The 27,457-nt window shown below is 48.2% G+C and overlaps 1 protein-coding gene across 1 annotated transcript in view; it reads left to right on the top strand.

Annotated features, from left to right (window-relative positions):
• The window catches only part of LOC147706698 (phosphofurin acidic cluster sorting protein 2-like), an 825,692-nt gene that overhangs the window by 575,883 nt on the left and 222,352 nt on the right, over positions 1 to 27,457 (top strand). Inside the window, exon 10 of the mRNA XM_086925834.1 lies at positions 18,769 to 18,862. Coding sequence (XP_086781960.1) covers positions 18,769 to 18,862 — 94 coding nt within the window. The remainder of the gene's footprint in view (positions 1 to 18,768; positions 18,863 to 27,457) is intronic.

Below are 27,457 nucleotides of genomic sequence, written 5' to 3' on the forward strand. Positions count from 1 at the left end.
TCAGGGCGTCGATTTTAGTTCCAATGGTCGCTATACTGTCTTGTAGCCCTTTTTCCATGGATACCAGCAGTTCTCGGATATCGGCGCCCACAGATCCGTCAGAGGTGGCACCTCTCGGGGACGCCTCTGTAGCTGGCACCTCCGACCCCTTGGTCCGTCGCTGCTCAAAGGTGAGTTTGGCTTGCGTTCTGTCATTTTTACCCATGGCTATTCTGCTGGACATCAAAGCGCTCTGTCCCGCCGGCGCCTGCACCCAGTTAGGGAGCTCTAGTGTTGTTCCGCGTGCTTCGGTGGCCTACACGCTCACCGCGCCTGAGACCAGTCCACACGGGTGAGCTTCCAGAAATGGGCACAGCCGCTCCTGAGATCCTGTACCCCGCTTCACCAAAATGGCGCCTAGCAGCAGTCAGCCGCGATGCTCCCCCACCAGGCACGCATCGTCCATAATGTGCGACACAGCCCCTCTGCTCCAAACTCCTCACGCAAGGGACCCAGCCTGGCTCAGAGACTGTCTATGTGCAGGGCTCCCACAACACCTCGAGGTCCCAGGGGTCAAGCCGCCCTCGTCAGGGCCTGCAGTATCAGTCACCGCTGTCACCACCGCAGCCAAGGTCCATAAAACCCAGCGCCGCCGCAAGTCAATTTTTGCACCCAGCCACAGTCGCAGGCCGCAATCACCCCCGCATTAGTTCTGCCCCAAGTGCAACGGGCTTCAAAATGGCGGCTGCCGCAAGGGCTGGGTGTCAGCAACAGGCCACTGTCGGGAGCCGACCCCACACGCACTCACTGCATCGTTCTCTATCGTATCCTCCTGGCCGTGTACCGGACACAATAACGGGGTCCGCAATGGGCGCAGTCCCAATCTGATGCTCCGCAGAGCTGCCGGGTCCCCGCAGTTACTCACTGTTGGCGCGTAGGTCTGCAGTGAAGATCGCGGCAGGTCCCCCACTGTACTCGCTGGCGCCGCTGTGTCCTGGGTCCCACTCTTCCAGCAGGGCCCCCGCCTGCTGCGTATGCCCCCTCGCCGCCAGTTCGTCCGCTAATGGTGAACCGGGCAGGGGAGGTCCACCAGAGTCAGTGCCACGAGGTGCTCCCAGATCCTCAGCACGTCTCTGCTGCAAAGCGGCAAGCGAGGGCTCCGCTCGCAATAAAACTCTACTTCCGAGGCACCGCCGTCTCAGGGGGGAAAACACTGGCCACAGCTCCGGAGTGTCCCAGTTCCGCCGAGAGGTCCATGCCCCCGGCACATGCAGCTCAGCTCCAGCCGCACGTCGTGTGACGTCGCTCGGCTGGTGACTCAGGTCAGGCCGCGGATTCAGGCCTGGTCCGCCGCCGCCAGTGCCTTCCTCCTGGGGCGTTCCGAGTTACAGTCGGACGGGCCGCCAAGTCCCCACATCGAACTCCTGGGGGCTGCAGGGGGGTGCACAGAGTCGTTGGGGCCAGACTAGGCACTTCCTAGGATGGTTTTGCAGGATATGAATGGGGCTAAGGCGAGGAGCCCAGCGCTCACACGTCCACCATAGACGCCGGCAAGCTCCGCCCCCCTTCCAGATGCAGTCTTGGTTCCCAAAACGAAGTCCAGCGAAGTTCAGAGTGCCCAGACGGTTGAAGACGTAGTGGTTTCGGATCTGAGTCTTGTTCCACGACAAATCTGAAGAGCCACCCACAGGTAAACCCTTAAGTACCCAAAGGAAAGGGTTGGGACGATTCAGGGGTCCCTCCCAGAAGAGAGGCTGGATAGAGGGGAGGTTACTCATGTCCTTTGTCCAGTTTCACGCCAGAGCGGGAGCCAACAGCTTCCTGAACTGGTTCTAACTGGAGTATGCAAGGAGGGTACCAAATGAGCCCTTCAAAGCAGTCTGGTGGCGCTGGAAACACCCCCACCCCAACCCAATACACTAAGTCCTGTGACAGGAAACCTATTGTTCTACCTTCCTCGGCTCGAGCTTGGCTCAGCAGCTGGAGGGCAGAATTGTGCCTGTAGTTGGCAGCAGCACTAGCCTGCTGTTAGACCCTGAAAGACTGGTACTGGGAATACAGGGGCCTCCCTAGGGGAGCCCCCCCAGTACATGGGATCCTACATCCAACACTGGAATCAGTGTTGGGGTAGGATTCCAACATGACCGATTTCGGTGCAGCCAATATATAGTTAGGCATCTTGTATTTGACTTGATGTCCACTATATGTATAAAATGGCTGACCGCACTTACAAAGCCGTGAAAATTGACTTCTAGGTTTATTTGTATGGGGTTTCCTTCTTATGCAGGGCACCCTCACACTTATAACCAAGCACCCTGCCTTCAGGATTGAAATGCCTACCTTAGGGGTGACTTATAGGTTTTAAGTGCAGTGACCTCAGATATAAGGGAACTCATATCTGTTGTGAGTGGTGCTAGCACCAGCTCACACAGGCAGCAATGGCAGGTCTGTAGTCACAGGTTGAGTGGTCTCTCATGGGTGACATAATACATGCCGTAGCCCATGGGAGAACCCTGAGGTTCCTGCTCCTACCTGCTCATTTCTTTATGAATAAACAGACCATAAGAGAGAGCTGATGGCAGAGCTTGGCAGTCACAATGTGGGCGCTTTCCAGGTGCACATTCAGCATCACCAGAGGTTAAATAGATCTCAGTGCCCTGAAATGTCAATGTCTGGTGGAATGGACACTGTTAACTTTTCACTGTGGCTCTTGTGTTACTTTTTGATTCTCACTGTGGAGACACACCCGGTGTGGATGGAGTGACTTTCCTGAGTGATTATAACAAGTGCGGGCTCCCCTGGAAATCCCAGAGAGTTTACAGGGAAAACAGCATATGTTACACCCAAGAGAACTCCCTGAGGGGAAGATGGAACACTTTTCACAATCCTAAGGGGAGTAAATGGTCAGTAGAAAATGAGTTATTAGTTGCCCCATCGCTAAATTCCATCCCTTAGTTCAATATACACTTTTTTGATACATCGTTCAAAATATATAGCCACTCCAATTCCTCTTGTATGTCTTCTTCTTTCTTACATTATTTTTACTTCTTATCAATGAATAAGTACATAACTAATGGCAGTTCATATATCATGGATGTTTACAAATAAAATTTATTGACATAACACAATTAGTAAAAACAGACATTACACAAGAATAACCCCCATGAATAAATATTATATACAACCCGATGTGTATGGAGTCTTTGTATGTAATACAAATTAGTTAGCGACCAGTGTTCTAAAGTTCATCCTGTTTCAAGGTATTTGAAGCTTATTACAAGAGTCTTACGAACACAATATATGTCTCAAATGTATAATGTACCCCATAGCTGCCTTCCAGTTTATATCACTGTACTGAGGTGAGATTTGTCTGAAATATGTCGACTAGTTTCGGCCCCAAAAACAGGCTTTCAGAAAGCCTCATCAGGACCAACACAAGGACCTCTATTTAAAAAAATGTTTCATCTAGAAACAAATTGTCAAAATGGGAGAAACAAATCTCATCCATGTAAAACTTTGAGCATTGCCACCAGTAGCAGTGTGCTGATTTGCGCTGTAATTAGATCATTTCAAGGGACACTCAGGTAACTAAACCTCACTCACGTCCCTTACGGCCCCAAAGGTATTCGTGTGAAACTACTGTGTTTGTTCCCAAGCAGCTGCTGTGTGAGTTGAAAACTCCCATTTCCCACAGGCAGTTCTCGTTGTTATACTATATTTGTGATTGCCTCTAACTTGTGGTCTTTGAATGGTGCCCTGGGTATAATTACAGTCTGTGTAATGGTATTTTTTGACACCTGTATCTCCATGATTGACGGCATGTTGATAGTGAATGACTAATGCAGAATCACGGATTGTCAGGAAATGCCTGTTGATTAAAGCAGTTGTGCTGTATGTGTGTTTTTACAGTCTAAGGAATGGCATCTTTGCTGTGTTTCTTACACACACTGGATGCACCTTCATCGTTCTAACTGTGGGGCTGATTCTACTATTGATTAGAAACTCTGTATTTTACTATGTGCTTATTATACAGAAAGAGTACTGATGTAACTTTTAGTGACTCATCAATCCTACCTTGTCACAGTCCATATTTTAATGAGGTGGTCACAACACCCCCAGGCCCAACATGACAAAGCTTTACATTTCTACATCTATAAAGTACCTCCAAGACCCTTTCTTTTTTCCTACCAGATTCCACCCTCCCATCTGGAGACCGATGGGAGGATGGAATCTTGGACCACATCACCTCCTGCTATTTTTTTATCTATTGCCCTAATCAGATAGCGTCACAGATCCTGACAGAACCAGTCCTTTTCTTTTGGCAAACTCTGTGTAGCAGGGCTCCCGTAGAGTTTCTTTGGTGACACCAACTTCAGCAGTTTGTGGAGGGTTCCATCACCAGGTTAATATAATATGCCACAGAGGTTAATTTTAAATTACTGTTTATTGGGGCTCGCCCCAGGTTGTTGAATTCTCATATGGGTGCATTGCCTTGTTTGGGTACCATGCTGGTTGGTATGGCAGTAGCAGTCTCCCGTGTCTGGGCCGGGTATGGGTCACTTCTGAAGGGCCGAGTTTAGCCACAAGGAATCAGCCTTAGTTCCTTGATATTTTTGTACCCCATGGTCAGATGTATGGCAAGAATGGGGCTCCTGCTTCAGAGCGCGTTATAGGTTTTATTATTACCTGGGTACTATGAGGTAGCTGGGCTCCTAGCACATTCATGCAGGGTGCCATTGGAATGTCCTTCCTTCCTTTGAGTTAAGGAAAGGCGTCCCAGCCAGGAGTTCATTTACTACCTTAGGGAAGAGGGCTGCCTGACTGAAGTAAACAACCGGTGAATCCCTTAGATGTAAGGCATGAGATTCCCTTCTTTGTGGGTTGTATGACAGAATGTCGTGGTACAAAATATCGACTTTATTGACATGTAAAGTACCAGAATATCAACTACAAAAATTGTGGACCAAAATGTTGACATTACGTTGGCAAGTATATCTAGTAAAGCTGATAAGACTAGCGTCTTACCTCTTTCTTCGCCTGGAAACCAGGAGTCCACACGGATTAAATAAAGTTGAGGATTTTACATTCACTTGGATACATGAGACAATGTAAAAAGATGATCAGATATATACTTGAGACAAAATGGAGGTATACATTACGATTATATAACTTGTCCCACAAGTTCAAGATCAAGAACTCAGTGTAGAATATTGCACAATGCATAAGAATTCAGTCCAATCTGAATGGAAACAAAATAAAAAAATCCACGTGTTGGGCTAGAAAGAAACCAATGCAGGATTGATGAATATGGTAATAGTAAGGACTGTAAAACATTCCAGGACTGAGCTCCAACTTTTTTTTTAACACCTACACGATTCGAAGTAGGGGCTTTGTTGATTTAGAAATGCTCATTTTATAAAAGTAGAACAGTAATCACAAATGGACTTCACTGTAAGATTGTCTTTCTTTGAAATATTACTTCAAAGTTTTTCTTCTGTACCTGTCAATTTTTGGGATTTAGTGTATATATGGTGAAAGGAAGTAAGTATCTGTAAACTGGGATGTGTATATATAATAAAAAAAATGTAAGTTATTGCAACCTAAAAGCATAAAAAAGTTTTTTTTAAGTAACATCCTTTTTGAAAGTATGTACCATTAAACAAATGCAAACAATAATGAAATAACATCTAAAAAATGTAAGTCACACAAATACATGTAATTTTAAAATAGTTGTAGCAACTAATATAATAAAGACCTAATAATAAATAAAATATAACAAATTAAAATAAATTATCTTATAAAATATAAGTAATTGGTAAATTCAAAAGATAATATTAATTGAAAATATAAAATATGTCACATATTATCAAATGACTAATAAATAATATATACGCATATCCTATAAATTGAACCATTAAAAAAGAAAATAAAAAAAAATAATATTTAACAGTTACTAAACCGCATAAAGGAAAAAAAGGAAAAGAAAAGTCAATTAAAAAAATTCAAAGAAATGTCAATATCTTAAATAAATATATTTTTAAATAAAATATCGAGATTATACATAGAAACTAAAGAATTACATTATTAATAACTAACTCCAATCAAAAATAAAAACAAATAAAGTACACTAATAGATCTTGTGCTGATACTCGCCAAAAGGCAAGCCGTGATACAGTGAAAAACTAGTCAGATCGGAGGGGGCAGAAGATTTCACTATAATTAAAAACTGTGAAACAGGAAGGAAGAAGGAAACAGTTAATGAGTGGAATAAAACATTGCTAACGCTGATGTTTAAAGATGATGACAGGCCACCCAGAACAGAATCAAGGAGTCACCACCTCATCCAACAAGAGAACTAGTCCACAGAGCGAGACATTCCTAAAGAGCTGAAGAAACAGACAAATAGGAAAACTTACAACAAAGGAAGGGGTGCCCCACCCATACAATAAGTAATGACAACTGGAAGTGAATATTAAAGAAACAACTAAACTAGTAGGTGCAACAGGGCACTGACTTCCCAAATTACTTATATTATAATGCTGAAGGGAAAAATCTATGAGATCAGGCTTGCCACAATGGTGTATAACTTGATAAAAACAAAATACAAATATTTAGAAGACAAATTCAAGTATAACATTATATCTACAATCCTACAGGCGCTACAAAAATGCATACTGTGTGTGTGGGGGGGGATCAGATTTACTATTCTAAGTCCAAACTAACAGACTTTCGTAAAAATCCATGCTTATGGGTTCATATATACTATTTTTAATCCAGTCCAACAAACAGTAGGAAAAATGCAAACATTAGAGGAGAGGCAGATTTACTATTCAGAACGCCAATCCAACAAATATTGGGGAAAGAGCATACATTGGTAAGGGCTAAGATTAACTATTCCAACTCCAGAGTAACAAACACAGAAGAAAATGTAAACATTGAGGGGGTTAAATTTTCTATTCTAACTCAAATCTAGCAAAAGTTGGGTAAAGTGTTTTTATGCAGGAGGGAGGGGTCAGATTTACTACTACGGGCCTGATTCTGATGCGGTTAGGAAAGCATCCCCACCCAGGGCCTGATTCTGATGCGGTTAGGAAAGCATTCCCACCTAGGGCCTGATTCTGATGTGGGCCGCAAAGCATTCCCACCTAGCGCCTGATTCTGATGCGGGCCGGAAAGCATTCCCACCCAGGGCCTGATTCTGATGCGGTTAGGAAAGCATTCCCACCCAGGGCCTGATTCTGATGCGGGTAGGAAAGCATTCCCACCTAGCGCCTGATTCTGATGCGGGCCGAAAAGCATTCCCACCTAGCGCCTGATTCTGATGCGGGCCGGAAAGCATACCCACCTAGCGCCTGATTCTGATGCGGGCCGGGAAGCATTCCCACCTAGCGCCTGATTCTGATGCGGGTCGGAAAGCATTCCCACCTATGGCCTGATTCTGATGCGGGTCGGAAAGCATTCCCACCTATGGCCTGATTCTGATGCGGGTCGGAAAGCATTCCCACCTAGGGCCTGAATCTGATGCGGTTAGGAAGGCATTCCCACCCAGCGCCTGATTCTGATGCGGGTCGGAAAGCATTCCCACCCAGGGCCTGATTCTGATGCGGTTAGGAAAGCATTCCCACCCAGGGCCTGATTCTGATGCGGGTCGGAAAGCATTCCCACCCGGGGCCTGATTCTGATGCGGGTTGGAAAGCATTCCCACCCAGGGCCTGATTCTGATGCAGTTAGGAAAGCATTCCCACCCAGGGTCTGATTCTGATGCGGTTAGGAAAGCATTCCCACCCAGGGCCTGATTCTGATGCAGTTAGGAAAGCATTCCCACCCAGGGCCTGATTCTGATGTGGTTAGGAAAGCATTCCCACCCAGGGCCTGATTCTGATGCGGGTCGGAAAGCATTCCCACCTAGGGCCTGATTCTGATGCGGGTTGGAAAGCATTTGCACCCAGGGCCTGATTCTGATGCGGGTTGGAAAGCATTCCCACCGAGGGCCTGATTGTGATGCGGGTCGGAAAGCATTCCCACCCAGGGCCTGATTCTGATGCGGGTTGGAAAGCATTCCCACCTAGCGCCTGATTCTGATGCGGGCCGGAAAGCATTCCCACCCAGGGTCTGATTCTGATGCGGGTTGGAAAGCATTCGCACCCAGGGCCTGATTCTGATGCGGGTTGGAAAACATTCCCACCCAGGGCCTGATTGTGATGCGGGTCGGAAAGCATTCCCACCCAGGGCCTGATTCTGATGCGGGTCGGAAAGCATTCCCACCCAGGACCTGATTCTGATGCGGGTCGGAAAGCATTCCTACCTAGGGCCTGATTCTGATGCGGGTTGGAAAGCATTCCCACCCAGGGCCTGATTCTGATGCGGGTTGGAAAGCATTCCCACCCAGGGCCTGATTCTGATGCGGATTGGAAAGCATTCCCACCCAGGGCCTGATTCTGATCCGGGCCGGAAAGCATTCCCACCCAGGGCCTGATTCTGATGCGGGTAGGAAAGCATTCCCACCTAGCGCCTGATTCTGATGCGGGCCGGAAAGCATTCCCACCTAGCGCCTGATTCTGATGCGGGCCGGAAAGCATACCCACCTAGCGCCTGATTCTGATGCGGGCCGGGAAGCATTCCCACCTAGCGCCTGATTCTGATGCGGGTCGGAAAGCATTCCCACCTATGGCCTGATTCTGATGCGGGTCGGAAAGCATTCCCACCTATGGCCTGATTCTGATGCGGGTCGAAAAGCATTCCCACCTAGGGCCTGAATCTGATGCGGTTAGGAAAGCATTCCCACCCAGCGCCTGATTCTGATGCGGGTCGGAAAGCATTCCCACCCAGGGCCTGATTCTGATGCGGTTAGGAAAGCATTCCCACCCAGGGCCTGATTCTGATGCGGTTAGGAAAGCATTCCCACCCGGGGCCTGATTCTGATGCGGGTTGGAAAGCATTCCCACCCAGGGCCTGATTCTGATGCAGTTAGGAAAGCATTCCCACCCAGGGTCTGATTCTGATGCGGTTAGGAAATCATTCCCACCCAGGGCCTGATTCTGATGCAGTTAGGAAAGCATTCCCACCCAGGGCCTGATTCTGATGTGGTTAGGAAAGCATTCCCACCCAGGGCCTGATTCTGATGCGGGTCGGAAAGCATTCCCACCTAGGGCCTGATTCTGATGCGGGTTGGAAAGCATTTGCACCCAGGGCCTGATTCTGATGCGGGTTGGAAAGCATTCCCACCCAGGGCCTGATTGTGATGCGGGTCGGAAAGCATTCCCACCCAGGGCCTGATTCTGATGCGGGTTGGAAAGCATTCCCACCTAGCGCCTGATTCTGATGCGGGACGGAAAGCATTCCCACCCAGGGTCTGATTCTGATGCGGGTCGGAAAGCATTCGCACCCAGGGCCTGATTCTGATGCGGGTTGGAAAGCATTCCCACCCAGGGCCTGATTGTGATGCGGGTCAGAAAGCATTCCCACCCAGGGCCTGATTCTGATGCGGATTGGAAAGCATTCCCACCTAGCGCCTGATTCTGATGCGGGCCGGAAAGCATTCCCACCCAGGGCCTGATTCTGATGCGGTTAGGAAAGCATTCCCACCCAGGGCCTGATTCTGATGCGGTTAGGAAAGCATTCCCACCTAGCGCCTGATTCTGATGCGGGCCGGAAAGCATTCCCACCTAGCGCCTGATTCTGATGCGGGCTGGAAAGCATTCCCACCTAGGGCCTGATTCTGATGCAGTTAGGAAAGCATTCCCACCCAGGGCCTGATTCTGATGCGGTTAGGAAAGCATTCCCACCTAGGGCCTGATTCTGATCCGGTTAGGAAAGCATTCCCACCTAGGGCCTGATTCTGATGCGGTTAGGAAAGCATTCCCACCCAGGGCCTGATTCTGATGCGGGTCGGAAAGCATTCCCACCCAGGGCCTGATTCTGATGCGGTTAGGAAAGCATTCCCACCTATGGCCTGATTCTGATGCGGTTAGGAAAGCATTCCCACCCAGGGCTTGATTCTGATGCGGGTCGGTAAGCATTCCCACCTAGGGCCTGATTCTGATGCGGTTAGGAAAGCATTCCCACCTATGGCCTGATTCTGATGCGGTTAGGAAAGCATTCCCACCCAGGGCTTGATTCTGATGCGGGTCGGAAAGCATTCCCACCTAGGGCCTGATTCTGATGCGGTTAGGAAAGCATTCCCACCCAGGGCCTGATTCTGATGCGGTTAGGACGGCCTCCTAATGGCATTTGCTCCTTCCAAATCAGATTGGGAACATGTCTTCCCGACCCAGGGCCCAATTATGATGCGGTTAGGAACATATGCTCCCATTGAAGTTTATTTACATAGATATGGGACCCCCTCTCAATGTATTTTTAGGGTCAGGGAAAGAGAGGAACACAATAATAACATAGAAAAAGATTCCCTCATGACCTGAATTATTTTACACTTGGCAACTTTTATGCTTTCAGCAAAGACCTTCAACACAAGGTGACAACATATATTTTTTCACATTTATAACTTTTATTTCTTTTTTTATGTGTTATTGTTAGCAAGAATATATTTTTCGCAGTATATCTTTGAATTCATCACAATCATTTTACAAAAAAGACATATAATTCATCAGTGAGCAATACAAATACAAATACAAACTCCATACAGAGAAAACAAGTCTAATACATTCTCACAAATACCTCATACATTCACTCTCATGCATTCTACATTCATTCTTTATTCTGTGTCTGAGGGGTCACAGGTTGTTGTGTGATCTATTACGCAAGGTCACCATCAGCGCCGATCCGCTGAAGAGAGCTACCCACTGTAATTTTTTGACAGACTTTTTTCGACTTTTTGTCGACTGTGTTGATGTGTAGGTGTGTCATGTTGAGTAAGCCGTGCGGCCACAGTCACCGAGCCATGTCGGTCAAGGACCCCCATTTGGCCAGTCTGTGGTGCCTGGAGCGCCACCACGACTCCAAGTCATGCTACGACTGCTGGGTCATGGCGCTGAAGGCTTTGAGTGAGCGGTCTCTAAAGCTTCTCGCAGTCCAGCATCCAGCACTGTGGAGGTCACCTCGTCGGTCTTGGTCCCGGTCTTGAGGTCAAGAGGAAGGTCCGAGCATAACTCCGGAGAATCGAAATTCTCTTTGTTGAGGTCATTGAAGTCATTGAAGTCCGGTAAGAGGCAACACAAGAAGCACAAGAAGTCGAAGTGTGCTTCGACTTCGCCCCGCCCGTCGCGAGACGCGGCAGAGGAAACTTGGTGTTCAAGGCCCGCTCTGCGTAGCGGGTGCCAGGGTCGGCTCCACATTTCCCTCCCTTTCCGGAGCGACCCCCGCCCAGCTGAAAGATTTTTATAACACCATCTGTGCCATTATTTGGGCGGCCTGACCCTGCCAGTACACCTACAGCCACCGCAGGCTCAGAAGACAAAGGGGCCCCTGGGGTTCCTATGCCGGCGGCATTGGCCACATCCACCGAGTGCACCTATTTCTAGGTCCGGGTCGACTCCGGTCGCACCTCCACAGCACCCTTCCCTGGTGTTGTGTCTGGCGACGAGGTCCTCTGCGTTGCTGACGCCACCTCCCCTATCCTCATTTACTCATGACACAGAGCCGGTCGGGCATCCTCTGACGCAGAGACTGGTGCCGACGGCTCCATGCCATATTTTCAACCTTATTCTGAAGGGTTAGGAGTGAAGGAAGAGGATTGGGTGGGGGAGCAGGATCCCTTAGAAATCCTGCAACCTTGCGTAATAGATCACACAACAACCTGTGGCCCCTCAGACACAGAATAAAGAATGAATGTAGAATGCATGAGAGTGAATGTATGAGGTATTTGTGAGAATGTATTAGACTTGTTTTCTCTGTATGGAGTTTGTATTTGTATTTGTATTGCTCATTGATGAATTATATGTCTTTTTTGTAAAATGATTGTGATGAATTCAAAGATATACTGCGAAAAATATAATCTTGCTAAAAATAACACATAAAAAAGAAATAAAAGTTATAAATGTGAAAAAATATATGTTGTCACCTTGTGTTGAAGGTCTTTGCTGAAAGCATAAAAGTTGCCAAGTGTAAAATAATTCAGGTCATGAGGGAATCTTTTTCTATATCCCATTAACCGCTTAACCACGACGCAATTCCGCCGCGGTGCGGCGGTTAAGTGGAGTCGGCGGGGCCGCGGCGCCCAACAGACGTTCGCAGCACTATGGAGGTAGTGCTCGCGATGGCCATTGACCGACAAACTCAGCGAAGGGGTTAACAGTTTGAACCCCATTAAACACAAAAGCTGAGGAATGGGGTAGATTTACTATTCTAACTCAAGACCAACAAACCCCGGGCAAAATGCACACACGAGCGGGGGCCATCGTTGAGGCCTGATGTAGAGTTTGCCGGACGGGTATGCCATCATAGACTTGATGGGAATCCTGTTCACCTTATTACAATGCACATATAATGACGTGGACAGCGTATCTGTCTCATTTGTAACCGAATACCCATCCACCAAACCTTGCACCAGGCCCTTAGTATTCTCTGTCTCCCAACCAGCTGCTGTCTTCCTCACTGAGACATGGCTAAGCGATAGTTCCGGCCCAGATATCGCGACTGCTCTCCCCACGAACTATAATTACCTTGGTAGAAACCGTATTGGCAAGTAAGGAGGAGGTATAGCAATTATCTTTAAAACCAACTACAAATGCATATGAGAGGACCTTGATTTCCATGGCTGTGAGGCCGATCTTTTAAAACTTTTGCTCTCACCAAATTTCTAATTTATCGCCCCCCAGGACCAGCCAGTGCTTGGGCCGCCTCACTCCCTGATCGCATTGCACCGCTTTTACTTCAGACTACCAACTTTTTGATCGTGGGCGATCTTAACATACACCTTAACGATACCTCCTGCCCTACTAGCACCAATCTCATTGCTGATCTATCTGCTTTGAACGTCACTCTCTACAACTCCGGCTCCACGTATAAAGCAGGCAACTTACTAGATCCTATTTTTTCTAACCTCACCACCGTCTTTTGTAAACCTGCTATCCCCATTCTTTGGTCCGATCATTTCCTGGTCGAATTCCAAATTAAATCTGAGAAACATTCAAAGATTCACTCATTCCCACCAGGGTCTAGGTGTTGGAGAAACTGGAAAAACCTGGATATAAATAAACGTAACCTTTTTCTCAAACACCAGACCGGTAGCCTCCATTAAAACCCTGGATGATGATGCGGTCATCCATCATTGGCTTAGCGCATCTATTGACGCATGTCTACCCCCATCTACAAAGAAACACAATCACCACTACCCTCCCGCACCATGGTTCTCTGAAGCACTCAAACAAGAAAAAACAAAATGCAAAAACTTAGAGAGACGCTGGCGCAAATACTACGATCCTAGAATCAAATTATTGTACAAATCGGCCCTCAGCAAATATCACTTACTATGTAACAATGCTCGGGCAGAGCACGCTAACCTAACCGTTTTACGTGCACAAAACGGCCCCAAAGTACTTTTCAAAGTTGTCAAAGAACTCTCAGGTACCTCCTGTCAGCCAAACCCCCCTTGCCTGGACTCTAAACAATGCGATGGTCTTGCTGATTTCTTCGTGGACCAAATTGTTAATATCTATGCCGATTTTGATAAACAGACGCCTACGATAACAAATTCACAAGCTGACCATTTCCCTAACCAACATTCCCCTCACGAAATCACTCTAGCCAATAACGGCATCGGCTTAGACAAGTGGCCTCTACTTGACATCACTACATTTCGCTTTATCCTTAGCAGTAATAAATCAGGGTCCCCTAATGATCCACTTCCCCCCTTAGTCCTTCAAACTCTGAACTATCCCATACTTCATCTAGTTATGGAATTACTTAATACTTCTTAACTCGAAGCCAAGGTCCCTGCAGCATGGAAACACGCCATGGTTGTACCCCTGTTGAAAAAAGCCAATTCCGACCCAGAGGTACCATCAAATGTCCGCCCCATCTCCCTTCTCCCAATCTTTTTGGAAATTCTGGAGAAACACATCAATGTCCAGCTTACCAATTTTACGGAGACTTAAAATTCCCTTCCCACCTCCCAGTCCGGTTTCAGGTCAGGTTTTTCCACGGAATCAACTCTGCTGGGTGTCAGCGAAAATATCCGGCAACAGGTCGACAAAGGAGAAACCGTTGCGCTTATTTTACTTGATCTAAGTGCCGCGTTCGACACTGTGTCCCATACTATCCTCCTAAACACCCTCCACTCCTGTGGTATCACCGGCCTAGCACTCACATGGATATCCAGCTTCCTATCGAACAGGACTTTTCAAGTCTTTTCCCCTACTGCCTACTCCAAAACTCATGTATCTCAGTATGGAGTCCCTCAAGCTCCATATTGAGCCCCTTGCTCTTATACGTTAGCCCTCTGGCTAGAATAGCTGAGCAAGCTGGGGTCACGGTGTATTCTTATGCCGATGACACCCAGATAATTTTCTCACTCTCTTCCAAAACAACTTCCAACACCTCAGTGCTCCGATCTGGGCTAATAAACATTGCTGACTGGATGCATGCAAATAAATTAAAACTGAATGGTGGAAAAACTGAACTCAGCCTCTTCGGTAACAATAAATCCCTCTGGGGCCCCCAACATTGGCCGTCGTAGATGGGCTCCCCCCGCTTCCTACTCAATCCGCTCGAAACATGGGCATCATTATCCATGACCAACTGACAATGAGGCAACAAGTGGTCAGCCAATGGTCAAAGTAGCCTCCACCTGCTTTGCCATTCTGAAATGGCTTAGGAAAATTCTGTGGATGCTTCCTCTGTCCACCCAAAAAACTGTTATCCAGGCCCTCATAACATCCAGACTGGATTATGGTAATGTTCTGCACCTGGGTGCAAGCAAGGAAGTGCTGCGCAGGCTACAGGTCATACGGAACTCTGCTGCTAGATTATTATGCAAACTTCCCAATAGAGCTGCTACTCAGCCTCACTACGTGATCTTCACTGGCCCCGAATTGAAAATCGTGCCAAATTCAAAGCATTGTGCTACATGCATAAGATAAACTCTGGCGAAGCACCTGATTATCTAAAGTCCTTAGTCCCCAGGATCAGACGAGCCAGAATGGGTGGCCGCGCCTTTTCCTATCTTGATCCCTCACTCTGGAACTCTCTCCCCCATCATCTACGTACTGAACAACACTATCTCAAATTCCGTAAAAAAGTCTTGAAAGCCTGGTTTTTCAATCAATAGTCCCCTTACCTCTGCTATCGCCGAGCCTTCATCCTTTTCCTTCTGCTTTCTCTAGCGCCGGGAAACCTTCGGGTAGCTGAGCGCTGTACAAAAGTAAATAATAATATTAATAATATAAATAATAAATCCAGTATAAAAAACATTGGAGAAAGTGCATACACTGGAGAAAGGAGTTACATTTACAATTCTAGCTCAAATCTAACAAACATTGAGGAAATGGCATATATGTGAGGGTGGGTGGGTCACATTCACCACACTCATCTGAAACATTAACCATTAAACAAAAGTTAATATTTTTAAAGAGATCATAAAAATTAAATATTTTAAAAAATTGTCATATATTTGAAATATTTTTAAGTTGAATTAAAATGTTATGTAAAAATTAAACACACAAACACAAACAGTATATCTTCAACTCACTCATAAAGCAATGGAATTGCTTATTTAAAAATTAGCATAATGAATATATAAAAAAGTTATTCTAAAATTATTAAAAAAAAGATATTTTTAAAATATTGCCAACCAAACCCCTGGTAAACGCGAAAACTCAAATTTAAAATATATAGCAAAATTCATATTTTTTTTACATTTAAATATATAAGTAACTATTTAAAATAACATACAAATCTCTTAACATCAAGAAAAATATACTTTCAAATAATATTATAAAGAAAATTAACAATAACTTTTAAAACAAAATAAATGCAATACAATGAGACACAATAGTAAAACCAGTATTACAGTGAGCAATTTTTTAAATATAGTAGGACTTTTTTTTTTCTTAGCTTCAGTATGTTGGTTGGCAACATTTGTGCAGTCACAGTATTTTGACAGCAATATTATGCTCAGATGATGTTTTTGATTTGGTATTTTGGTGGAAAACCTTGTGTGTTACGGAAGATATTTGACCTACTTCGCCTTTTCTCTACTACATAACATTTGGTTCTCAGGTTGCTTCAGGTTAAAGAAGCAAAAGGAATGTAATCTGTCTACCTATATCTTTAGGTTTTTTTCATTTTAAAAATAACCGTCTGTATTTACTTTCTATGGGTCCTTTGGGCTCTGAATTTAAGTAGTGCCTGTTTTGTTTCTTGTGCGTTGTTGTCCTGGTTTCAGTTGAGTGTCAGGGTGGAGCTCAGAAAACATACTGTTGAGGAGCGGCAAATGGACAGTAAGGATAGTTTGTTCTTCCAGCAAGCTTCACAGAGATGACCCTGAGGCATCACCCCTTTTCGGTGCAATTAGACCGGTTACAATCTCTTGTCACCTCCTCTCAGAACTACTTTAGTGAAAACCTATCTTCACTGGTGCTTAGATCCTGCAAACCTCAAAACAGGGGTGCCTCTGTCCCCCCTTCTCCTATGATTGTCACTGCCAATGGCAGAAATGTAACTTTTGGGGTCCATTTCAGCTCAGTCGAAGTGGCCTCAATGAGATCCAAGCCACTCCTCCTGGAGAGGTCTGGCAGCAGGTCTAAAAGCTGCTCTCTGGTTTTCCAGGCTCATTTCAGGCCAGGCAGTTTTGACTCAGACAGAAAACACACTAGCCAAGTCCTACATAAACAGTTTTCACAAGTGGGTTCTGCTTCTCCAGATCACCCAGCTGTTCACATCTGCTCCTGGGCAGAAGGAGCTCTTTTATCCCTGTCTGCTTTGTGTATTTAGGGAACTCTCAATGTAAAGGATCATTTAAGTAGAATGTTTCTCCCTTTTGCATGTTCAACATATCCCTTTCTACTTTTCTAAAGGTTTGCAGGAGGTTTGATACATCAATGGTGCTCTTCTCTTGGGCTCTAGGATTGGACCCTCTCCTGGGATCTCACAGTGGGTGCATGGGGAGTGGCTGGATTTACCTCTTCTTGGCCTTGTCTGCTCTTGAACGCTTCCCACCAATCCCTCTTGAGTCCCAGAGTGTTGGCTCATCTCTGAAGAAAGGGCAGACTTAATCCTGAATGTCCTATTCTGGCCTCAGATCAGTTGGTTCCCTCAGCTGAGACAAATGGCTCCAGCCCTGGAGTGCACTCTCCCACTGGACCTTTGTCCATTCCAGAGTCTTCTGTACCAGATGTCCTGTCGGCATCTCCATCTGTCTGCCTGGAAGATGAAAGAAGGGGTCTCCAACATGTAGGTTGTTCCTCTTCTCTTACAGCATCCATTCAAGAACCTCGTTGGCGTTCTACTCTTCAATCATATGACCAGATTCCTCTACTACTTCAAATCGTTCAGGATGGTTTTCACTTAGGTTTGTCTGTTTTCACCCTTACAATTCAGTGGGCAACCATAACGGGGGTTAGAGCACCTTGGAGGTGTCCTTCTGATAAGAAAGAACTAGGTAATAGGCTATTGAAAGGTCTCTCTTGTCAGCCTCTTGGTATTTACCTTTAGTTCTCAAAGCACAGCTACCCCCTCCTTAGGAGACTATGGGTGGGGTTTCCTTAAATGTCTGTACTTCAAGGGTTTACTCCCAGAGGCGATTATCACAGCACGCGGGTGGGAAGAGTTGGGATCAGTGTGTATTAAATCCTCTCTATCTGCATTTTTCCCCTGACTCTGTGGTTCTTTGTTTGGGTCTACGTTTTTTTTCCCAAAGTGATCTTGTCTTTCTGTATAGACCCAAAAATTGGCCTTCTTTCTTTCCTGCTCCCTCATTGGTGGAGGAAGATGCATGCGAACTCCTGGTTGTTACTTGGCCAATGAAGAGTCCTCTCTCAATCAGCTGAATACACTGCTTGTGACAGTCTTTTTCTCAACTTTGGTCCTTTTAATGAGGGTGTAAACCCTCTACCACCTCTCTAAGTTGATTGGTTGGAGCTGTTTTTGCTCTGGTTTATAAATCTGTAGAATTCCTATCAGAATCGGGTCAGGGGCGCTTCCCTTGTGGAGTGACAGCCTCTTGGTGGAAGCAGGAGATGCGTCTGTTCACAATATTTGTCGTGCAGCGACTCTGCTGAACCTTAGCGTTGGATTTAATGACTTAGAAATCTTTGAATTTGGTATGGAAGTTTTAAAGGCTGCTCTCTAAAGGTATTTTCTCCTGTAATGCTGTGTTTTCTTTTTGGTTTCATTGTGCTGCGCGGACATTACTTTGGAGCTGGGGGACGGGGATTATTTCAGGTTGTGTTGTCATCGGCTTCATTAAAAATAGGTCTGGGATGTGGTAGAATTGAGGAGGGAATGTCCTGTAATCTCCATTGCTCATCTCATCCTTCCTCGTCCCAGTACCTTCATCTGAGCCCCCTCCCATTATGGCGACCGTGATTCCTCCCATGCTTTGGGGTGACCGGACATGATGTGGTCTCTGCCATGTGAGAGGATGGAGTCTGAGAGGCAAAGGGTGAGATATGGGAGGTATTTTGGGGATATACTTTGTCAGGTGATGCCTGGGTAAGCTGTGACCACCTCATTAAAGCATGGACAAGGATATTTAGCTGAATTAAGGTTACCTGTAAGTAATCAAGACAATTGTGTGATATCCTGGTGTGTGGATTCAGCCTCACCGTGTCACTGTGATCTCACCACTTGTTTCTTTCTCCTTCTCCTGTCTCTTTCTTGCTTTCTCTCCTGCAGGCGTTTCTTTGAGGTTGTCTCACACTCTGGTTCCCAGACTGAGATCGGCAGTCTGCACAGCCAGAATGGGCAGGATGCGGGCTCTGGCAGTCCTGTGAGTTACTCCTCTTTTCTCTTCTCTCCTACCAGGCTCAGCACTTGCTGCACTTCTGGAGTCCAAACTGCTTTCAGGGGTTTCCCCTACTAGCTCTGACATTTGCAGGATGATTTAGAGGAGGACGGTATTGGAAGTTCCACTAAAGGATCCTCAGCTGGCATAGACACATTACTCTCCACAATAAGGTCTATCTGATAGAGACATCTAGCCGCAGATTCCTTACCTTTGAACTTCCAGGTGTCAGGCTGGATCCGGAAGATCTTTCTCAACAGTACCCCTGCGTGCTGGTAGGTGGTGTCGGTTGACTCCACATGACGTAGTCGGCGGCATGTTCGTTGTCGTCGTGACATCTGCGTCATCAATATAACCGCCACTCCGGCGCGCTGACGTCAGTTATGTTCTTTTCTCACCATCAGCGCCAATCCGATGAAGAGAGCTACCCACTGTAATTTTTTGACAGACTTTTTTCGCCTTTTTGTCGACTGTGTTGATGTGTAGGTGTGTCATTTTGAGTAAGCCATGGGCCCACTGTCACCGCGCCATGTCGGTCAAGGACCCCCATTTGGCCTGTCTGTGGTGCCTGGAGCGCCACCACGACTCCAAGTCATGCTACGACTGCCGGGTCATGGCGCTGAAGGCTTTGAGTGAGCGGTCTCGAAAGCTTCTCGCGGTCCAGCATCCCGCACTGTGGAGGTCACCTCGTCGGTCTCGGTCCCGGTCTAGAGGTCAAGAGGAAGGTCCGAGCACCACTCTGGAGAATCGAAATACTCTTTGTTGAGGTCATTGAAGTCATTGAAGTCCGGTAAGAGGCAACACAAGAAGCACAAGAAGTCGAAGTGTGCTTCTACTTCGCCCCGCCCGTCGTGAGACGCGGCAGAGGAAACTTGGTTTTCAAGACCCGCTCTGCGTAGCGGGTGCCAGGGTCGGCTCCACGTTTCCCTCCCTTTCCGGAGCGACCCCCGCCCAGCTGAAAGAGTTTTCTAACGCCATTTGTGCCATTATTTGGGCGGCCTGACCCTGCCAGTACACCTACAGCCACCGCAGGCTCAGAAGACAAAGGGGCCCCTGGGGTTCCTATGCCGGCGGCATTGGCCACATCCACCGAGTGCACCTATTTCTAGGTCCGGGTCGACTCCGGTCGCACCTCCACAGCACCCTTCCCTGGTGTTGTGTCTGGCGACGAGGTCCTCTGCGTTGCTGACGCCACCTCCCCTATCCTCATTTACTCATGACACAGAGCCGGTCGGGCATCCTCTGACGCCGAGACCGGTGCCGACGGCTCCATGCCATAATTTCTACCTTATTCTGAAGGGTTAGGAGTGAAGGAAGAGGATTTGGTGGGGGAGCAGGATCCCTTAGAAATCCTGCAACAACACAAGATAACAAGATCTGGACTGGTATGAGGAATTGGGTGAAGCAAGTGGTCTGGAACCTCCCCAGACACTGGTATGCTTTCTCCTTTGCCATGGTGGTGCATAGGACTGCAGAGGTCCTTGACCTGCAGCTTCCGACAATGGCGGTCAAGACTAATGTCTTCACAGAGGTCCTGCAGCCTTGGGTCTCTAGCTCTGAACCCCTACTTCCTTTCAATGAGGCCTTTCAATGAGGCCTTGACAGACGTCCTTTTGGGGACATGATCTAAACCCAGCTCATGAGCTCCTGTGAATAGGACGATACCCTGCCGCCATCACCCTGCACCGGGAAACCCAACTTTCCTCACCACCCATCCCACCCACCTAAGCTTGGTGGTCCAGGCTTCCACTTCTCGTGGTGCTTTCTTTTCCACGCCCCCCCGGAGAGGGAATCCAAGAGGTAGGAGAACTTCAGAAAAAAATATTTTTCTTCCACCAGCCTAGCACTGCGGTCAGTGAACACCGCATGCCTCTCGGGCCATTACTGCCAGTCCTCAGAGGAGGACCAGGCTCTACTCTCCAAAGCTTTATCAGAAGGGAGGGACGCAGCTAAGTTCACAATCAAATGTGGCTTGGACACGACCGACTCACTAGGTAGAGTGATTTCCATGACTGTGGCAGTACGTCGTCACGCCTGGCTGAGAACCTCTGGTTTTCGGGATATGTCCAGGCCAACCTCTTGGACATGCCCTTTGATAGCTCCCGTCTCTTCGGAGACAACGCAGATAACTCCCTTGAGCGCTTTAAAGACTCGCGGGCCAGGGCCGAGTCTTTGTGCATCACTACTGCCCAAGGGCTTCATCCCACTTTTGGTCCTTTCGTGGCTATGAAAGAGCATACCAGCTGCTCTAAACCGACCCCCCACAAGTTCAGCACCCTCTGCGGGGCCGTGAACGCGGTTCACCCTGGCCTCGTGGGTCAGGAAAGCAGAAGTACAGCCTAGCCACATCCCCTTCCGGACCGCAAAAACTTCCTAGTCCCAGTCTCCAGGATCATTCTAGACCAGTCCGTGGCAGAATACGCCATCATCTCCACCACTAGCAAAACACTACATCGGACAGGTGGGTGTTGCAAATAGTTTGAAGCGGCTACACCCTCCTCTTCGAGACTACCCCTCCATCCACGCCTCTGGTGAACAATTGGCAGACGGAGGATCACCTTGCCTTGCTCCGCGAGGAAGTCTTAGCTCTCTTGGCCAAGGGAGCTATAGAGAGGGTTATCGGGCCCGAAGTAGGCAGTGGTTGCTATTCCCGCGACTTCTTGATATCGAAGAAGGACGGAGGTCTTCATCCTATCCTAGATCTCGGAGCCCTCAATTACTTCCTCAAAAAGGATAAAATTCAAGATGCTCACTCTTGCTCAGGTCCTGTCTGCCTTGGACTCAGGAGACGGGATGATAGCGCTGGACCTGCAGGATGCCTACTTTCATGACTCCATCCTGCCTGCCCATCGTACCTACCTGCGGTTCATGGTGGGTCACGAGCACTTTCAATTTGCTGTGCTCCCCTAAGGCCTTACCAGCCCCTCGGGTGTTCACAAAAGTGATGGCGGTGGTCGTAGCCCATCTGCAGAGATCAGGGGTTCCAGCCTTCCCCTATCTCGACGACTGGTAGTTGATGGCAGGTCGCGCCCCAAGCAGTTGTCTCCCACCTCCAGGCTATGGTGAACCTCCTGCATTTGCTGGGGTTCACTATCACCATGCCAAAGTCACACCTGACTTCCTCTCGGACGCTCCCTGTCATTGGGGCGGTTCTGGACATGGTGCAGCTTTGGACTTATCCTCCTGAATGGCGAGTCCAAGATATTCAAGCTATGATACTGATGTTTCAGCCTCTATATTGGATTCCGTTGAGAATGACTGTGAGACTGTTGGGCCTCATGGCCTCCTGTATCCTACTAGTGACACATGCAAGTTGGCACATGGGGCTCTGCAGTGGGACCTGAAGTTCAAATTGGCCCAGCATCGAGAAAATCTCAGTGACCTGGTTTAGATTTCAGAGTGCACTGCGAACGACCTGAAGGGGCAGCTGACGGACTGCGATTGGTTCAAAGGCAGATCCCTCTCTCTTCCCCACCCAGACCTCCCAGTAGTAACAAATGCATCCCTTCTTGGAGTGGGGCAGTCATCTGGGAGAGGTGGAGATCAGGTGATTCTGGTCTCCGGCTGAAGCCCAGCTCCATATCAATATGTTGTCGCTTTGGGCGATCCGCAGGCACTGAAAGCCTTTTTGCCATCAATAAAGGGAAGGCTCATACAGGTTCACGGACAAAATTACTGCCATGTATTACTGCAACAAACAGGGCGGAGTGGGGTCGTGGACTCTTTGTCACTAGCCCCTTCATCTCTGGAATTGGCTGGAACGTCAGGGCATTTCTCTGCTGGTTCAACACCTGGCCGGTTCCCTAAACACCAAGGTGGACAGCTCAGCTGAAGGTGCCTTGCAGATCACAAATAGCGTCTCCATCCAGAGGTGGCACAAGGTCTCTTTCAGTTGTTGGGAGGGCCCTGGTTAGATCTGTTCGCCTCCGAAGAGACCATGCAATGTCAGCTGTTTTGCGCGTTGGATTTTCCAAGGTGGCACTTGCCCTGCGACGCTTTTTGTCGCGAGTGGAGCTCAGGCCTCCTAAACAACTTTCCGCCCATAACACTCCTACCCAGAGTGCTCAAGAAGATTAGGAGCGACCGGGCACAAGTTATTCTTGTGGCTCTGGACTGGGCACGGAAAGTTTGGTATCCTGAGCTTTTGGACATGAGCATCGATCCTCCGGTCAGGCTGCCTCTTCGGGAGGATCTTCTGTCGCAGCAGCAGGGAAGGATTCTCCACCTGAACCTGTCCACTCTCTGCCTCCTTGCGTGGAGATTGAGTGGCGTCAGTTGACAGCTTTTGACCTCCCTCCCGAAGTCTGTAAGGTTATTTTGGCAGCCAGGCTTCCCTCCACGAAATCAGTATACGCCTGCCGATGGAACAAGTGTTCTAAATATTGTACAGACAGGTCTGTCCACCCCCTTGTCTGCTCCATTATCTCAAGTCTTCTGCTTATTCTTTCCTTGGCCCAACAGGTCTCTATTCTGGCCACATTGAGGGGCTACCTTTCAGTCCTTTCTTCTTTTCTTCGGCTTCCTGATCAGCCTTCTCTATGCAAGTCTCCTCTAGTGCAGAGGTTTTTGAAGGAGTTAACTTATTTGTACCCTCCTTCACCCTTCATCATGCCACAGTGGGACCTTAATTTGGTGCTCACTTTCCTCATGTGTGCTCGATTTGAGCTTCTGCATTACTGCCCCTGCAGTTGCTCACCATCAAGACAGCTTTTTTTGATGGTAATAGACTCTGCCAGGAGAGTGAGTGAACTGCAGGCACTGTCCTCACACCTTCTTACCTGATGATTTTTTCAGACAAGTTAGTACTCCGGACTAGGGCATCCTTTCTGCCTATGGTGGTAACACCCTTCTATCTTCTATTCTATTTACCCCAGCATCCTTCCAAGGAAGAGCAACGTCTCCTTTGTTTGGACCCAAAAAGAGCGTTATCGCTCTACCATGATCGAACCAAAGAGTTCCGGGTGGACCACCAACTCTTTATTAGATACAAAGGTGCAAAGAAAGGACGTGCTGTTCAGAAGAGGACTATATCCTCATGGGTCATCCTCTATTAAAATGGGTTATGCCTTAGCGAAGAAGGATCCTCCTTAAGGGCTTAGGGGCCATTCCACCAGGGGAAGGCAGCCACCACAGCTCTCCAGCGGGGTGTACATATGCCAAGCTGTCACGTGGGCATCTCTTCACACGTTCGCCAGACACTCCTGCCTGGATTCTCAAGTCCGCAGAGAAGGCCTGTTTGGTCGCTCTGTATTGCAGGGCTTTCTGGTCTAAGCCATTCCGCAGTCCCTCCTCCAAGGATGGTAGTGCTTGTGTATCTGTTCAAAGGTAAAGAATCTGCGGCTAAATGTCTCTATCAGATGGACTAGTAACTTTTTTTTATAGTGTTTTATATAGCGTGAACTAGACCCGAATCGGGTATCAAAGCGCTTTACAAGAGCACCAGTTTTGTTACAAATGGACACATTCTTTTTTGTTAGGCACAGGGAGATTAAGTGATTTGCTCAGAATCACAGGATGTTGAGCGTCGTTGCCGAGACTCGAACCTGGTTCCCCAGCTTTGAGGTCGACCGATCTAGCCGTAAGGCTACATCTCCTACTTACCTTCGGTAATACCTTATCTGGTAGAGACATGATCTAGCCGCAAATTCCTTACCGGCCCACCCATCCTCCCCGCACTGCGGAATTGTTTTTTTTAAGTGTCAGGGATGTTTCCCTTTTAGGGCCATAGCTGTTCCTTTTTTAACACCCCATGGCCTGTGACTTCATGGCTTTGCGCTTCTGGTGTGGAAAGTCATGAAAAGTACTGACGCCAGTGCGGCGGAGATGCAGTTATATTGATGACCACAAACACAATGCCAACGACGTCCATCGGAGTCGACCAACACCACCTACCGACGCGTAGGGGTACTGCTGAAAAAAATCTTCTGGCTCCAGCCTGACTCCTGGAAGTTCAAAGGTAAGAAATCTGCGGCTACATCATGCCTCTATCAGATAAGGCATTGCCGAAGGTAAATATCTTGTCCGTCAGGTCCACTGCCAAGTCAGCCATATGTGGTAGAGGAGCAGCCACATAGTACCGGGTGAGAAGCCTGCTGCCACCAATAACAGAGTCAAGTCTGTGATAAACATCCATGGGAATGACAGTGGACTTTCACCAAAAAGTAGATTTAGCAGTGGGTGAAACTGTCAGTTAAGGAGGTGCTTTGTGCCCCAGGGTGAGAGGGACAGTGTGTCGACTTTTGGCTACCTTTTACCGCACAGCCATGGATGTAAGTGCCCACAGGTAAAAGGGACCCAGCGCGCCCTCTTACTTATGACTGTTTTTTACTGCACAATCAGGGTGTAGAGGGGTGCAAAGGGAGAAGGTCCCACTGTTCCCATATATGGCAATCTTTTACTAAGCAGCCGGGGTGGTGGAGCCAGGGGTTGAGTGGGGTGACTGTGCCCACACATGGCTATGTTTCAGTATGCAACCAGGGGGTGTGGGCATTTTACTTCCTTGTGTTACAGCCCATGGTACTTTTGCAGCACCAAGGTTTCCACACACAACTATAACTTATTAGGTAGACCGATGTGAGAAGGCACAGAGATCATAGCTGGGCCAGCAATGGTCTGTAGATATGATGAGATATGACGAGCAGGAGTCAGGCCAGGGTGATGGCGGCCTGCCTACCACACCTTAAATTAGACTTTCTTACCGGAAAGACTGCCTTTCTGATTCCTACCACCACAGACTGAAGTATCACAAGCTGGTCTTCGGGATAACCCCTTCTTTCATTCCTGAACGTCTCAACTGAGTATAAGCTTAAATAGGAAATTATGTTGCAGTTTTCAGATTAGACAACAGTTTATATCAGTTTCTGTAGTAGGGGATCTCTGTGTATAGTCATAATCTAGTGCATGGGTACTCACAAACTTTCTCTCAGGGCCAAATTTACAGTTTGGTTTGTGTCCGAGGGCCGCATCGGTGGGGGGGCAGGGTCAGTGGGGGAGGGGGAGGGGCTAGAGCAACAACATAAAACTGACCATGAGGTTGATCATAGGTCCCTGCAGCGGACGCCTTCGTCCACTGAGCCGTCCCGGCATACACACATCTCTCTCGGTCTCCCTCCCTCTCTCTAGCTCTCTCTCCCTCTCACCCTCCCTCTCTCCTGTCTTCCTTGTCTCACTCCCTCTCTCTCTCACTCCCTCTCTCTCACTCCCTCTCCGTCCACCTCCCTTTCCCTCACTCTCACTCACTCTCTGTCTCACCCCCTTTCCCTCCCTTTCCCTCCCTCTCCGTCTCCTTCCCTTTCCCTCCCTCTCACTCACTCCCTCCCTTTCCCTCCCTCTCTGTCTCCATCTCACTCCCTCTCCCTCCCTGTCTGTCTCACTCCCTCTCCGTCTCACTCACTCACTCGCTCTCACTCACTCCCTCCCACTCACTCCATCCCTATCACTCACTCCATCCCTCTCACTCACTCCATCCCTCTCACTCACTCCATCCCTCTCACTCACTCCATCCCTCTCACTCACTCAATCCCTCTCACTCACTCCATCCCTCTCACTCCCTCCATCCCTCTCACTCACTCCATCCCTCTGTCTCACCCCCTTTCCCTCCCTTTCCCTCCCTCTCCGTCTCCTTCCCTTTCCCTCCCTCTCACTCACTCCCTCCCTTTCCCTCCCTCTCTGTCTCCATCTCACTCCCTCTCCCTCCCTGTCTGTCTCACTCCCTCTCCGTCTCACTCACTCACTCGCTCTCACTCACTCCCTCCCACTCACTCCATCCCTATCACTCACTCCATCCCTCTCACTCACTCCATCCCTCTCAGTCACTCACTCCCTCTCAGTCACTCACTCCCTCTCCCTCACTCCCTCTCCCTCACTCCCTCTCACTCCCTCTCCCTCACTCACTCCCTCCCTCTCACTCCTTCCCTCCCTCCCTCTCACTCACTCACTCCCTCTCACTCTCTCTCTCCCTCTCCGTCCCCCTCCCCCTCCCTTTCCCTCCCACTCCCTCTGTCACCTCACCCTGCCTGTGCGCCAGCCGGGGCACACACACACAGCCGCACCCGAGCACTTCACAGGTCATTAAAAGACCATTTGCATGTTAATGATGCCTTTGTATTTCACCTCTCCTTAGGCCCCTGCAGCTTTACTCTGGCCATTCCTAGGATCGCCCGGCCGGCAGCCCCCACAAAGCAGCAAGAGTCTCTCTCGCTGCTGCAGACACTTTAAAAAAAAAACTCGGGAAACACAGGTATGATGTCTCGGGGGTCCGCGGGCCGCCAGGGAAGGCTTGCCGGGCCGCCACTGGCCCGCGGGCCGTACTATGAGTACCCCTGATCTAGTGAATAGTCCCGCTCATGTGCGGGGACCCCGGAGCAATCAAAAATAATCTCTTAAGCTGTCTTTTGTGCAGTGCTGCATAGACACTTAAGAGAGAATTTAAAGACAAATAATGCAGGCTACAATGTCCAGTACTTCAACTAGATATTCCACCAATACCATCTTCAGCACAGCCTGCCAAGTTTCTTTCATAGAGAAACTTCCCCTTTTACCAAGAAAGCCTCTGGAATGATCGAGAGGAAGGGGTGGACA

Source organism: Lissotriton vulgaris, chromosome 6, assembly GCF_964263255.1.
Source record: "Lissotriton vulgaris chromosome 6, aLisVul1.2, whole genome shotgun sequence".
Lineage (NCBI taxonomy): Eukaryota > Metazoa > Chordata > Amphibia > Caudata > Salamandridae > Lissotriton > Lissotriton vulgaris.